At 48.3% G+C, this 16,085-nt stretch overlaps 1 protein-coding gene across 2 annotated transcripts in view; it reads left to right on the forward strand.

The window, feature by feature from the left end:
* SPNS2 (SPNS lysolipid transporter 2, sphingosine-1-phosphate) overlaps positions 1-15,572 on the forward strand; it is a 93,746-nt gene extending 78,174 nt beyond the window's left edge. Inside the window, exons 10-13 of one of the 2 annotated variants that reach the window (XM_077311682.1) lie at positions 792-890; positions 2,037-2,200; positions 13,018-13,065; positions 15,462-15,572. In XM_077311682.1, the coding sequence (XP_077167797.1) occupies positions 792-890; positions 2,037-2,200; positions 13,018-13,060 (306 nt within the window). In that variant the 3' untranslated portion in view covers positions 13,061-13,065; positions 15,462-15,572. The remainder of the gene's footprint in view (positions 1-791; positions 891-2,036; positions 2,201-13,017; positions 13,066-15,461) is intronic. The other variant, XM_077311683.1, reaches the window with a different exon arrangement.
* The last annotated feature ends 513 nt before the right edge of the window (positions 15,573-16,085 follow it).

Genomic DNA, 16,085 nt, shown 5'->3' on the forward strand with positions numbered 1-16,085 from the left:
AGAAATTAACTTCTGAGGCTTTGTGCGGCCGTCCAAAACCGTGCTGTTCCGTAGGCGGAGGCTCTGTTCCTAATTGGACAGGCAAGGGGTGGTTTTCAACAAACCGTCATCAATTTCTCCCCCTGCTCCTTCCTAGCGACTGCGTAAATCGTGCAGGGTGACATCCCCCCCCCCCGAGCGAGTGACAAACCTTTTGGACCATCCTGGTCCCGCAAAAGCAGAGCTGATGGTTATTTGGAATTTCCCAAACTGCTCTTCCAAAAGCGGTCCAACGATTTGCCTTCAGGAGACCATCCCCATGAAGATTAGCCTGCTAAGCAACCCCCCAGCCAAAGCCCCCAGCAGCAGCATCGGGGGGGGGGGGGGGGCTGACCAGGACCCAGAAGTGGGTGTGGAACTCCAGCTACTCCTGCAATAGGGCTCCAAAATACTCTTGGAGGAGACCTGGCTTCGAGTCCAGCAGTACGTTAGAAACTTAACAGGTTTTTCGGAGCATAAACGTACCAAGGATCAAGCTAAGGCGGCACAGAATGTGCTGGATCACCCTCACAGGAACTACCTGTGGTTGCCCCTTTGGGGGCAGAATTGGTGAAATTTGCTCCAGGCATTTGCTCCAAATAGATTGTGACCTGCATACATTTTGAGAAGCCATAGGATTCTGGGCTTGCAATTGCCTCTTAACGCAGCTAACTATCGGAGGGGGGGGGGAGATTGCCCCCTCTTCTCCCAGGTTAAGAGATCCTGGAATACAGTTAAGCTTCTTATCTCAAAGTCCTTTTTCTTCTCCTTAGTATGTGGTCATCCCGACACGCCGGGCGACGGCTGTGGCCTTGCAGAGCTTCACGTCGCACCTTCTGGGAGATGCCGGGAGTCCCTACCTGATTGGCTTTGTAAGGACCTGCTGTTTTGTTTAACGTGTTGTTGGTGTTGTTTATTGCCTTGTTCTCATCAGAGCTTTGGAACGAAGCAGCCTCAGCCTCGGTTCATATTTGGGTGGGAAACCACCAGGGAAGACCGAGGTAGCTCCCCATGGAGGGCAATGGCCAACCGCCCCTGAATGTCTTTTGAGAGCCGGCCTGGTATCATGGTTAAACAGTGGCAGGCTCTAAGCTGGATAACCACATTTGATTCCCCACTGCTCCGTGTGCAGCCAGATGGGTGGCCTTGGGCCAGTCACAGTTCTCTCAGAGCTCCCTCAGCCTCACCTTTCTCACTGGGTGCCTGCTGTGGGGAGAGGAAGGGAAAATGATCGTAAGCCACTTTGAGACACAGGAGGCCTGCTGGGTGACCTTGGGCCAGTCACTTTGAAACTCCTCCAGTAAAAAGTACAAAATACCCTTATAGTTGCTTGCCTCTCTGTCTACAACCCGTCCAACTATCCCTCCCACATTTTCATTTGTGGAAGGAGGTAGTGAGATACCAACTGAGTAATTTTCCATTTAATTGTTGGCTTTTTCATCATCATTATTATTATAGCTGGTTTTCTCTACCCGAAGGAGTCTCAAAGTGGCTTACATTCGCCTTCTCCTCCTCTCCCAACAACAAGACACCCTGTGAGGTCGGTGAAGCTGAGAGAGCTCAGAGAGAACTGCTCTGCGAGAACAGCACCATCAGGACTGTGACAAGCCCAAGGTCACCCAGGTGGCTGAATGTGGAGGAGCAGGGAATCAAACCCGGCTCACCAGATTAGAAGCCGCTATTCTTAACCACTACACCCTGCTGATCTCATTAACTTTTAACATTGTTAAAACCTGGCATTTAATTTTTATTGATGTGTTTTAACCTTCAGTAAGGCACCTTGAACCTTCAGGGAAGGACAGGGTATGAATGAAATAAATAAATAAGAAGGGAAGCTGGGTTATCTGGAGCATCTCTTTTCTTCATAAGGTTTATTTTCTGCTGCAGAGTTCCCCAGGCATCTCGGCCAGGAAGTCATCGCTTTTACCTTGTCACACGGAATAAATTGCGCTCCCGCCGCAGCCGGAGCCCCTGGAAATAAACTAACCCCTCTCCCGCCCCCTCTGCTTCCTCTCCAGATCTCCGACCTGATACGCCAGAGCACAAAAGAGTCCCCGCTCTGGGAATTCCTCAGCTTAGGCTACGCGCTCATGCTGTGCCCTTTTGTCGTCGTCCTGGGGGGGATGTTTTTCCTCGCCACGGCCCTCTTCTTCCTCAGCGACCGTGCCAAAGCCGAACAACAGTGAGTATCCGCGCCAGGGTAATGAAAGGGCGGGTGTGTGCGTGTGTGTGTGTGGGGGGGAGATTGACGGCTGTGCTCTCGAGACATCCTGTTCGAGGCTCTCTGTGCGAGAAAGTGTCTGTCTGGTTGGCAGAAACCATGGTTTCGTGAGGGGTCGATGCAGTCGTCTGAAAGCAGCCTGCTCTGCTGACTGTGGTTTAGTTTGGTCCAGCGAGCCAGGATCTCGGGTCTCTTTGTTAACTACCGTTAGTCTCAGATAGATTGCCTTGGCCGCTGGGGGAGGATGCGGGGGTTAGGTGCCCGGATATAGGCAGGAAAATTGCTGGAGATGTGGGGTGGAGCTTCAGGATGACGGAGTCCTCAGTGGGGCCCAATCCCAGAGAGCCCATCCACCAAAGTAGCGATCCCCAACCTGTGGGCCGCGGACCACATGTGGTCCTTCGACTAATTGGAGGTGGGCCCCGAAGGACGCCTTCTCCCCCCCCCCCCCCGGCCCTTTACAACACACTTCATTGTTGTGGCGTGTCTGTATCTTATTTTGAAGGGATGTTTAAACATTACCAAGAGCCTCTTGTGGCGCAGAGTGGTAAGGCAGCCGTCTGAAAGCTTTGCCCATGAGGCTGGGAGTTTGATCCCAGCAGCCGGCTCAAGGTTGACTCAGCCTTCCATCCTTCCGAGGTCGGTAAAATGAGTAAACGGTGATGACTGGGGAAGGCACTGGCAAACTACCCCGTATTGAGTCTGCCATGAAAACGCTAGAGGGCATCACCCTAAGGGTCAGACATGACCCAGTGCTTGCACAGGGGATACCTTTACCTTTTACCTTTAAACATTACCATAGCGATCAGAGAGCGCTAGGGCAGTGGTTGAGAGTAGAGGAGTAAACTACCCCCCCCCCCACCGGGCCTCAGTAAAAGGCATTGAGTGGTCCCCGGTGAGTGGTCCCTGGCGTTGAGTGGTCCCCGGTGATAAAAAGGTTGGGGACCACTGCACCAAAGGATCCGTTTTCTCCTGGGGAGCTGATCTCTGTAGTCTGGAGACGAGTGGTACATGTAAACCCTAAAACCAGGGATCATAGGTTTGGTTGTCTCTGCATTAGGGATGCCTCATTCATCTCCTGGGCCCCCTCCTCCATAGCCGTTCACAAAGGGGGTACAAAAAATTACCCCCAAGGCTGAGCTTATTTTGTGGAGGATGAAAATGTTTGTGCAACATTATGCCCCTTTCCCAGTTTTCGCACTGATCTAGAAGTACGTCTCCCTGGGAACATGCATAATAGCACATAGATGCACAGTCACGCCATGGGAGAAAGTTCTTTCTGAAACTTGGCAAAATCAAGAGAATAAAAATAAAGCTATGGGCAACGTGCTTTTCAGTTCCGGAACTGATTTCGATCACCTCCCTGGTGGCAATGCCAATAACTCAGAAGATATTGTTGCATGGTGGCCGCAAGAAATTTATAGGGTTTGGTTGTGGTCGTTTGTTTTCTCCTTTCTACTCACAGGCCAGGAGGTGGGAATGGAGAAGGAGTCTGCCATATTTATAAATATTTTCAAGCGCCAAGAGGAAATATGAATTCTTTCCATCCAAAAGGAAAAAAAAGTTTTGAAGCCGGCAGATTTTTGCGGACAGCTGTTCCAAAACATGTGGTCTCGCGTGCTCTTTTGTGGCACCGTCCTTACATTATGCAATACGTTTTTTTCAATACCCTACAATTTTGTTTTTAATGGATTTACGAATTTAGGGTTCTAATCCTCGCGGTCCCAACTGTTATTCAGGAAGGCAACTTCCAGGCCTCTTCCTTTACCCAGGAGTGTAGATTCCATGTTTAAAGCAGACAGATTCTGTGCCAATAAAAACCGGCTTCTGTGATCTGCAAAAATCGCGCAATATGAAGCCAATCTGCCCAATTTATTCGGGTTTTGCTAGCATTAGGCGGGCTCCTCACCACATCTTATCCCTCTTACCTTTGCCCCGTGGTGTGCATACTTGCTCAACTTTATAATTAACAACAACAATAATAATAAATTTTTATTCGTGTCCCACCCTTCCCCGGTCAGCTCACAGCGGGTAACAACAATCGTACAACAACAATCAACAATTAAAACAATCATACAAACAAACAAAAAACAATCATCCAAATATTTAAGTAATGAAACACTTTAAAAACGGCCTCTTCTTGATACTGTAAACCTTTCTGAGGGGCTAGGCAGAGCCTGGAGGGATTCACCAGTGGATCGGGTCTCGGGCTAGGAGGCCGGCGTCTGGTTGGTGCTATTTCCTGGCCTCAACGGTAGGCCTGGCGGAACAGGATCTCCGATGCATGCCCGAGTCGCTTTTTTTCTTGCAAAAGAGGATGGTTTTTCAAGGCTGTTTTTAGGGAGGAGGGCAGGAACCTAATAAAACACCCATCCATGCAGAGCTGAGATTCTGCAATGTGAGTCCCAGAAGTGTAATTTGGCTCTGCCGTTAATCGTGCCAGCGGCTGATTTGGATGGTGCGGATGGGTGGGGGCGGCGGCTTTGCCCCTGTGCCATTTCCCCAATCAGAAACGACCCCTCCCCCCTGCTGCTTTCAGCCCGATTGTGCCTGCCTTTTTATCCTTTTCTCCGGGGGCTTAGAACAGTCATTTCCGATTGGGAAAATAGCACGGAGAAGGCTAATTAGCCCCGACTAGCCTGCCCTTGTCAGAGCTGGAAACCTAAGCAGGGTCAGGCACTGTCAGTGCTTGCATAAGAGACCACCAAAGAAGGCCCGGGCTGCTGAGTGGAGGACGGCCATGACAAGTCACCTCTGCCTTGAAAACCCCAGGATCCCGGAGGCATCTTCAGGACACACAACTATTACTAAGACAGTCAGCAGGGTGTTGGGGTTAAGAGTGGTGGCCTGTAATCTGGAGAACATGGTTTGATTCCCCACTCCTCTTCCACATGCAGCCAGCTGGGTGACCTCGGGCCAGTCAGGGCTCTCTCAGCCCCACCTCCCTCCCAGGGTGCCTGTTATAGGGAGAAGAAGGGAAGGCAATTGTAAGCCACTTTGAGACTTCTTTGGGCAGTGAAATGCGGGGCACAAAAATAACAGTTCTTCTTCTTTCTTCTTTCTTCTTTTTCTGTCGCATTTTTAAAAGAGAAAAAGAAAATGAATCATTCCCAGCACTGCAAGTTCAATTCATATCACGGCTAGACCCTTGTAACTGCTTTTAGGGCCTCCTCATTTAAGAAGAAGAAGAGGAGTTGGTTTTTATACCCTGCTTTTCACTGCCCGGAGGTGTCTCAAGGCAGCTTACAATCATCTTCCCTTCCTCTCCACACAACAGACACCCTGCGAAGTAGGTGAGGCTGAGAGAGCCCTGATATTACTGCTCGGTCAGAACAGCACTATCAGGACTGTGACATGCCCAGGGTCACCCAGCTGGCTGCATGTGGAGACTCGCCAGATTAGAAGCTGCCGCTCTTCACCACTACACCACGCTGGCTGGCTAAATAATAATTGTGTGCCCTGAAGACACACAACTGGTGCCTCCAGGATCAGGGAGTCTTCAAGGCAAGAGACGAGCCCCTGCATTAACACACTCTGGACTCTCTCATCTGAATGAAGAGAGGAGATGATTTAAGGCAGCAGTTTAGGGAGGCTGGAAGCAGCAGGCAGGGGGGTTTGGTGCCCTGGAAGACTCATCCTTCTGGGCTTGTCCTTCCAAGTCCTGCATGGATTTCTCAACGTGCCATTTCTGCAGACACCAAAATTGTCAATTCCAAGCCCGGTTTGGTGTTAGTCATGAACGTGGTTGCTGGATTGCGTCTCGAAAGCCTCCGCAATCAGGAATTGTGCCACTTGGAGGGTTTCTTCATAGAATTCCTGGCAGAACAGTTTTCAGGGAGGAGAAGTGACGTGTGTCCCTGGTGTGTGGGGGGACATTTCTGACTCTGCCCGGAAAGAGGTCCAGCAGCAGATCAAATCACTCAAGCAGAGTAAATAACCAGAGTTTCTTTAGTTATAAACCCACTCCATCTGCATGGATGATTCTGAGCCCTTAACATGTAGTTTAAGGTTTTTCTTGAATGTGTTAGTTTTTGTAGGGATGGATCCTTGACTGTACTAGTAGGAGAACTGGAGGGCAGGGATAGTAAAGGGCAACAATCCGGAGCCACTTTAAAGACTAACAAAATTTGTGGCAGGGCAGATTTCATGGGTTACTGCGCTCACTTCTTCAGATATTGCAGCGATGTGAGTCAGCCTGTCCTTATATCTTGGGAGAATGGAGCGACAGTAACAGGTATAGGACTATAGCAGGAGCGACAATGGCAGATACTTCTCCTTCCCAAATACAGCCCTTCAATCTCGAAGGCTAGCAACCTGCTTTTGAAAAGGGGGAAATGCTGAAAGTACGGAAGCATACCGAATTAACGGGCCGAGGAAGGATTTCAAAAGCAAAACGGAACTTACACATTTGGCAACAGAGCTCTGAAATACATCCCCCCCCCCCACACACACATACACATGCCTCCAGCCTCCCTTACCTGCCCCCACCTTTGCTACTCTTTCCCCAAATGGCATCCATCAGGGAGGCAACAGATGTGCCATCCCCTTCAAAACCAGCATTAGGGACAAAGGTCTTTGAGCAAAGGCTCTTGGCATTTCCCCCAATATTTTGCACTCTGTCCCAATTATAACTTGCTTCTTATGAACCATCGGTAACTGCTCCCCCCTCCCCCCAGCTAGCTTCCTTCGGGCAGATGCAGAAATGGAGGGGTGGGGCGGGGCAGAGAAGGGGTGGTGGTGAAAGACTTTTCAGCAGAGACCTGTCTATTTTTATTTCTGTCTCCCTTCTGACATCCTTCCCCTTTGCACTCACGCCGTCTGACTTGTCTAGGAATATTAATCGGCCGCAATCACTCCTGTGCAGATGCTTGCCCTGGGAACAAACAGACCTTTCCCCCGAGCTGGTTTCTCGCCGCTGCAATCAGATGGCTGATGCAGTCGCTTCCCACCTGTTCCGGCACAGCGGGGGGCTCCTTCTGAGAGCACCTCTGCAGGGGCCAGCAGACGAGTGGAAATAAGGATCCGAAATGGCCCTTCTCTGCACCCAAAAGCGTAGGAGGTGGCCTTATACAGAGTCGGATTCCTGGACCACTTAGTTCAGCAGTGCTTACTCTGAGGAACAGCATCTCTCCAGGGTGTGATGCAGGGGAATATGTTCCTGTATCTGCTTGAACCTTGCCTTCAAGATCTTTGTCTTCCGTTTTGTCACACAGACAATTTGCTTCTTTTGAAAAGGGTGGTACAATAGCCCTGATACAGGGCAGGAAAAGTAAAAACGTATCGAGCTAATTTTTTAAAATTGTCCTTTTTCTATCGTGCCTTTAAAGAGTTTTCTCATCCTCCCCCTCCCTTATAAATTAGTTTAGTTCCCTTATTTATCCTTATCTTTCGGGCAGATGCAGAAATGGAGGGGTGGGGCAGGGTAGAGAAAGGGTGGCGGTGAAATGCTCTTCTGTAGAGAGCCGTCTATTTTAATTTCTGTGTCTCTTCCGACATCCTTCCTCTTTGCACTCACTCCGTCTGCACTCACACGGAGGGCCAGCTTGATTAATATTCCTAGACACCTCCCTCACAGGGTCTCTGTTGTGGGGAGAGGAAAGGGAAGGCGACTGTAAGCTGCTTTGAGACTCCGTCGGGTAGAGCAAAGCGGCATATAAGAACCAACTCTTCTTCTAATTATGAAATTTACCCACAAGAAAGATTCCAATTCCCCGTTTATACACACGTCACATAACACCACACCCGGATTAATTCACTAGCAATACCCACAACCCCTGACCCTTTGCGACCCTGCCTTGCTTAGGATTAATGGGTTTAATCTTAAATTTATGGGGTGGAACGTATCATAAAGCAACCCGCCCAGGCCCCCAACGCACTCTTTTGGGCCCATCTGTCGGCTGCCTTCAATGTGATAAACCTGGATCTGCTGTGCTTCAAATGGGGAAAGAGAATGATTGACAGAAGGCTCTGTATTCTGATTAGACTCCTGTGCCCGGGCACAGGCATTAGAGGGTGGGGAAGAGGCTGGTGCCTAGCTGTTAGTATTCACCTCACAGGAGACAATTGTTCTCAGGGGTACTGATAACCCGGGAAGAGAAGCTAGTCACAGCACAACTATAGCAAAGGCCTTATCTACATGAGAGCTCAGTGGGCTTTCACAGCAGTGAAGTCAAGAAGGTCTTTCATAATGAGAAACAGGCAGGGTACAGGCCTGAGAACGCATGGTTAATACACGTGGCATGGGATACAGAATCCTAGAGTTGGAAGGGACCTCATGGGTCATCTAGTCCAACCCCCTGCACTATGCAGAACACTCACAACCCTATCGCTCATCCACTGTCACCTGCCACCCCCCCTTGAACCTTCACAGAATCAGCCTCTCCGTCAGATGGCTCTCCAGCCTCTGTTTAAACATTTCCAAAGATGGAGAACCCACCACCTCCCGAGGAAGCCTGTTCCACTGAGAAACCGCTCTGACTGTCAGGAACTTCTTCCTGATGTTTAGACGGAATTTCTTTTGAATTAATTTAATCCCATTGGTTCTGGTCCATCCCTCCGGGGCAAGAGAGAACAACATTGGGTGCAAATCACTCTTTTAGGTGGGGGCCTTTTCAAAACAAGCCTTACAAATATTTGCTCTTCTGTGAAATCCTTCCTCTTTCTCCCAAGATGTGGGATGAGTTTTCAGGGTTTCTCCTTTCTCAGCTGGGAAAGAGCAAAGTGCTGGCCCTCGTGACAATGCAGTATGTTTGCAGGCCCCTCAAGGAATCATTGCATTCACCTCCCGTTCACTTTTTAGAGCAGGGGTCTGCCACCTACAGCTCTGGAGCCGAACGTGGCTCCCTAGGGAAGCCAAGAGAGCTCTTAAAACAGAAAAAAGAAAATGAAATCCTTAAAGCACCTTGGAGCATTGAGGCAGGATGCTAGAACTGCCAGTGCGCTAAGGAAATGGCAGTCACAACATGTTTATGGGGCCAACGGGCTTCTGGGAGATGTTGTACAGGAAGCAAAATGATTAAGAAGTGAACAGCTGCCAATAGCCCAAGTACAAGCAAGGCACAGATTTCTGCCACTACAGGAAAGTAATCCCGCTGGGTGCTCCTGGGTATATCTATGACTTACAGTGTGCAGCTTTCTAATAAAAGACTTACAACCTGCCAGTGTCCGCGCTGCAGAAACTTATTAGTCAACCTGTCAACTCTCTCAGTAAATGTTTAAATATAGGGAGCCATGCTAGTCTATCTGTAGCAGCAGAAAACTGCGAGAGGCCACCAGTACCTTAAAGGCTAACAAAATTTGTGGCAGGGGAGGAGTTTTTGTGAATCCCTGCTCACTTCTTGAGACGCAGCTAGATGGTGAGTCCAGTTGTCTTTAGAACTCAGAATGTGGAGCGATTTCAGGGGCTGAATGACAACAGCAGGACGGATGGGCTATAGCTGAAGAAGTGAGCAGGGACTCACAAAAGCACCTACCATTACTCGTGAAAGCTCATCCCCTGCCACAAATTTTGCGATGGGACTTGCTCTTGTAGGTTAAATCGTTTCCGTTATGGCAACGGGCTTTTCTCATACTGACGCTCCGTCAATCTCTTCCTCCAAATATTTGATGTAGCTGGCCTCTTTGACCGCAGAACGTTGCAGATGTCTGCTTTATAGCTTTTGCTAGAGCTGATGTGCTGCAAACCTTTTTTTGGGGTAGCTCCCGTGCCGAAACAAAAGAGAAAGATTTGCATCCAAAAATAATAATGAGAGTTGGTTCTTATATGCTGCTTTTCTCTACCTGAAGGAGACTCAGTGGCTTACATTTGCCTTCCCTTTCCTCTCCCCACAACAGACACCCTGTGAGGTGGGTGAGGCTGAGAGAGCCCTGATATCACTGCTCAGTCAGAACAGCTTTATCAGTGCTGTGACCAAGGTCACCCAGCTGGATGCATGTGAGGGAGTGCAGAATTAAACCCAGCTAGCCAGATTAGAAGTCGGCACTCGTAACCACTGCACCAAGCTGGCTCTCTTTGATTCCCTGCTCTTCCACATGCAGCCAGCTGGGTGAGCTAGTCACAGTTCTCTTAAGGTTGTTACATAGAATCCAAGAATCTGTTAACATCTCTGCCATCTACCCCATAGGAGTGAATGGGGAAAGGTTACATTTCCCTCCCATGCTCCTGCTTGCAATTGTAGGCTTGTGGATTCAGTAGCATGAGCATGCAGCAGCATGAGGCACCAAGAAACGGATCGTGAAAATGTGGGCCACGAGCACAGCTACCAAAGGCCTTTTCAAAACAAGCAAACAACAGGACAGATTCTCTGTGGGGCAGGGGTAGGGTTGCCAGAAACGACTGCACTACGGACAGGGAATTTGGGAGCATGGTCCAGGAGCTCTCCAAGGTGCTGACATCACAAAAAAGGACACTGTGGCAAGTTAGACTCCTTAGGCTGCGCATTATTGGGAATTATTATTCCTTTTGTGGAACAACCAGCCGTACAAGACCTTATCTGATGAAGAACACGAAACAGAGCCTTAATCCGGAAACTCTGTCCCTGCTGTTCTACAAGGTCTAACCAGAATAAGAGATGAGACTTTCCACAAGTTTCCTTGCACGAACTTTAATTTGTGCTTAAAGCACGGAGCCAGCACAGATTCTGGTCTTTGTTCATTCCTAGGCAGGGGCCATATTTGGGCCCTGAAACAGCCACAGGGGCCCCATCAAAGAGCACAGTCAGAGTAGTTCAGCAGTGGAATAGGCTGCCTAAGGAGGTGGTGAGCTCCCCCTCACTGGCAGTCTTCAAGCAAAGGCTGGATACACACTTTTCTTGGATGCTTTAGGATGCTCTGGGCTGATCCTGCGTTGAGCAGGGGGTTGGACTAGATGGCCTGTGTGGACCCTTCCAACTCTGATTCTATGATTCTATGTTAATTTCAAGCGGAGCATTTTACAACACGAGACAAGATTGCAGCACGCTGATGAAACCAGAGGTTTCCCGGAGGAAGAGAAGCTGGGGGCGGAGGGGTTATGAGCCAGCACACCTTTCGCCTTCTCCGAGAGAGCTGGCACAGCAGCCGATTAGATCTTTCACATACGTATAAAACGCTTAGTGATTCATTGGGAAGCATGCAGGCAGGAATAAAATAAGCCCTGCTGCATATCGCCTTTAATTACAGCAGTTCCCAAGGCTTTATGGAAGGGCTTTCAGGTCATCAAATTGGGGAGAAATGCCGAGCGTCCTTGCAAGCAGTAAATGCTGTGCGGGACAAAGAGAAATGACGCAATAGATTTGTAAGCTACTGCAACTGGCATTTTAATTTTATTATCCCTGTTAAAAAAAAGGGAGGGTAGAATATTAGAGCTGTTCCTTTCTCTGTTGGGAAGCTGAAGAAAGATTTTCTCCTCCTCCTCAAGTTTCTATTCGGTGCAGCGTTAAAGAGAGATGGAATCTAATGTGCAGAATTCTTTGATTCCTCACTCTTCTTCCACGTGCAGCCAGCTGGGTGATCTTGCATCAGTCACAGTTCTCTCAGAGTTCTCTCAGCTTCCCCTGCCTCGCAGTGTGTCTATTGTGGGGAGAGGAAAGGGAAGGCAACTGTAAGCCACTTTGAGACTCCTTCGGGTAGAGACAAGCAGCATATAAGAACCAACTCTTCTTCTTCAGTAATATCAGGGCTCTCTCAGCCTGACCTCCCTCACAGGGTGTCTGTTGTGGGGAGAGGAAGGGAGGGCAATTGTAAGCCGCTTTGAGACTCCTCCAGGCAGTGAAAAGCAGGTATAAAAAACAACTCTTTCGTCTTCTTCTATTTTTTCTAAAGCCACGAATGAATCATGCAAAATAAGAGCAATGCAAATGTGTACTCGTCGTACAGTTTCAGCAAGTCCCAGAACCCATTTTTCCTTGGGGCAGAATTTTAATGGCTTTAGCAGAGAGCACACAACAGTATCTTCACTTGCAAGAATCTCAGTTGTGTGAGCTGAGGAACAAGAGCTGGGGTGCCTTGACATTCGTTGTCATAAAATATTTTTATTATTTATTTATTTATTTTAATTATTTATAGACCGCCCTCCCCAATGGCTCAGGGCGGTTTATATGAAATGGGAACGATACAATTAACTCAGTTTACAGTGATGTGGTAACAACAATAACAACGACAACAACATAGTGATAGTAATAAACAGTGTAGGACAGGAGAATACTAGGAGAATACCTTGCTTAACTCGTACTGAGGCCCAGTGGTTTGGGCGGGTCTGTAATGATAGTCGGAGGGAGGCTTGGGGGGGTCCGGTCATTCGGATCGACCTCAACCAAATGCCTGGCAGAGGAGCTCCCTTTTGCAGGCCCTGCAGAACTGTTTGAGTTCCATCAGGCACAGAGGAGGAGATAGATCCATGGAGGACAAATCGATCAATGGCTACTAGCCAAGGTGACGGAGGGGAACCTCCATATTCAGAAGCATTGCATCTCTGAATCTCAGTGCCAGGAGGCAATATCAGGGGAAGGCTTCAGCCTCTGTGCCCTGTTGTTGGACTTCTAGAGGCACTGGTGTTGGACAGAGCAGTGGACTGGATGGACCACTGGTCTGATGCAGCAGGGCTATTCTGATGTTCTTATGAAGGCCTCAGCCTCTTTGCCCTGTTGTTGGCCCTCCAGAGAAACTGGTTGGCACAAGAGGCATGCTAACAATGGTTCTCATTCCAGGAGGGTGGACATGTGGATATATGCTTCGTATAACTTGTGGGGTGGGGAATGCATTTCTACAACTGACATTTCCCTTTTTTCCTTCCTCCCTAGGGTAAATCAACTCATGATGCCTCCAGCTTCTGTGAAAGTCTAAGGCAAGTGAGTAAACCTATGCGTCTATGATACTCCCATTGGTCTATCTGTTCCTCCACCTTCTCTTCCTTCCTCATCCTCTTTCCTCCAGTTCAAAAAATACCTTGCAGGTGTTGATGGGAAGTAGAGGGCAGTGTCCCGGCTGCCTGCATAGCAGAGAGGGGAAAATATCTTAGAAATCTCTGGCATCCCCAGCTAAAGAATCTCAAGCATTGATAACCTTTTTCTTGTCTGCTTAAGACTCCTGAATGCTGCCATGAGTCACACTTGAGATGAGACAAAGGTCTGACTGTGTCTAAGGCAGGCTTCCTCAACCAGGGTTTCATGAAAAGCTAAGGTTTCTTGATGGCCCTGGAAGGGTTTCCCGAATGGGTGGGAGTTAATTAATTTTAATTTTTTTTAAATGCATCAAACATTTATTAGGTGATATGACCATAAAGGGTCATGCTGACCCACCCATCTCCCTCCCAAAATGGCCAATGAAGGGATGACATGGAGGAAATAGGAAAGGGAGGACATGTACACATCTATGCTTCTCAACTATAGTCTGCATGATTGCACCACTTCTCAAAGCCTGAAGAATGTTTCAGGGGTTTCTCAATGGTAAAATAAGTTCAGAAAAGCTAGTCTAAGGCCATATCCTATTTACATTCTGCTGGAAAGTGTGCCATTTTAGTTGATGTGGCACTGGACGATCACACAGAGTGAGCATGCCCTGAGTGAGCAATATCCAGTTAAGAGCAACGCATCTCAGGGCAGAAGGGGCCAGATAAAGGAAACGTTCCCTGGCAGTTATGTTTGCAGCTGATAAGCCAAACCAAACAATTCTCTACAGTGTGTAGTGTCAAAAGGTCTCAAGTTTAGATAGCCCTGATTTCAAGCGAACCATTGTGTGTGTTTTAAATTTCCTCTGCAAATATTTGTAGTCTGCATTCAGGGACTGTGGTCCCCGTTTCATCAGGGAGGTTAAAAGCCACTGATACAAACACACGTTTGCCGTGGCTGAAACAGCACTGGAGCTCGATTCCAGCAAACCAACCACAATGGACTGGGGAAACCCACCTTTCAAGACAATTGACAGCTGGCTTTGTGGGAGACCCAAAAATGAGGCGGTCATAGCTCACCCTTTGACACTGAAGCTGGATCAAAATAATGTTGATCCCGTTTTTGCTCTCAGACGTTGCATTTTCAGATCCTTCTTTTTTCCCTGAACGATATTTTTCCACTAGGGAGGGATGGTAGAGGGTTACGGAAGACTTGGGCTTGCAGAAGCATCAAGCTTTGTTTTGAGCATGCACTTTCGAGCCGCTAAATCCGTCGATAGCACAGAGTTGAAAATTAAGCAGTGAGTGAACAGCGACCTGCATTGAAAGCTCGACTTTGTAGATCATATAACCAAAAAGTTGATTAATCAAGAGCAGCCATTTCGAATCAGGGCACATTTTTATCAATGAGGCTATGAGCCATGGATGATTCTGTTTTCACTCAGCATTTATTGTGTTTCCAATGACCTATGAATGGCTTTATGATGATATTTCCCCAACAATATCAATATGCTCTCAGCCTCTTTGATTACAATGTGCCCTGAGAGCCAGCTTGGTGTAGTGGTTACGAGTGGCAGCTTCTAATCTGGCAAACCAGGTTTGATTCCCTGCTCCTCTTCCATATAAAGCCAGCTGGGTGACCTTGGGCTAGTCACAGCCCTGATAGTACTGTTCTCACAGAGCAGTAACATCAGGGCTCTCCCAGCCCCACCTACCACACAGGGTGCCTGTTGTGGGAAGAGGAAAAGGAAGGCAATTGTAAGCTGCTTTGAGACTCCTTCTGGTAGAGAAAACCGACACATAAAAACCAACTCTTATTATTATTATTAATACTGGCCCTTGTCTTCATTAAATTTCCCCAACAATATCCATTACACTGCAACTATTACAGTATTTTCTTGTTAAGCTGGAGGCATCTCTACATTTTTCTTCGAGTCTGAAAAAGAGGGCAATACTGTATTCTCGGGGCTAAGAATATTCCATTTCAACTTCGTTGCATCAATCAACCGATTAAAAAGAACAGAGCCAAAAGCCAAAAACTGGCACTACAGATGCTTTCATCAGCAGCAGCCGACGCTAACTACGAACAACGAGCGATTTGGCTTATCAAATAACACAATCTAAACATATCCCTGAGCCCATACCTTAGAGGCACAATTCAGTCAGTCATCAAGACCCAAGTGACCCTTTTCTTTGAACAAGAACCTCTTTCCTAGCCCACTGGATCCTGGCCACATCCCCTTAAATGGTCCAAGCCCGTGTCTCAGTACAAAAGCTGATGGAGCCCAGCCTCTTTCTGTGCATAGCTCTGTTTCTCTCCTGCCAGGCTAACCGCCTCCTTTATTTGCTTACTTGCAGCTGCCGTGTCGGACGATGAAGGAGACCTTTTGTGATCTCCAGCTGCCCGCAACATCGAAACGACCACCTGCATGGCAGTCTATCCCCCCCCCCCCCCCAGCCAAAGGAAAATTCAGATGCAGAACACGATGGCTGCGGCTACGGCAAGAGCATGTGGACACACCTAATCTGCATCTGTAAGGATTGTCCTTACACGCTGCCCAAAGGGATCCTTCTGGCCGGAACGGTCTCTCCCCCGCCAGCAGGGGTCACCTTGAAGATTGTGGTACAGCTGGCCTTTCAGCCAATGGCATTCCTTGCCTTGGTGATTGGGGCAAATCTCCACCCCATTTAAAACCCGGATGCCTTTGCTAGGAGCCCCATTTCCAGCCAACTGGAGAAGCAAGCCCATTTCCAACTGGAGAAACAAGCCTTGGCCCAGGATCAAGCCCCAGTCCATATTTCTTATTCAGCCATCTCATACGATAATCTCTCTTTGCAGAAGGTTAAAGAGAGGGGACCCGATAGGCTTTTTCTTTGTTCAAGTAAGGGTGTATTTGCATTTACTGTCTACTGCTGGAGCTACCTTGGACCAGCAGGAGTTTAATGTAAAATTTCCAGTAGGAAATCCTGGAGTAAATTCAG

Source organism: Paroedura picta, chromosome 15 (assembly GCF_049243985.1).
Source record: "Paroedura picta isolate Pp20150507F chromosome 15, Ppicta_v3.0, whole genome shotgun sequence".
Classification (NCBI taxonomy): Eukaryota; Metazoa; Chordata; class Lepidosauria; order Squamata; family Gekkonidae; genus Paroedura; species Paroedura picta.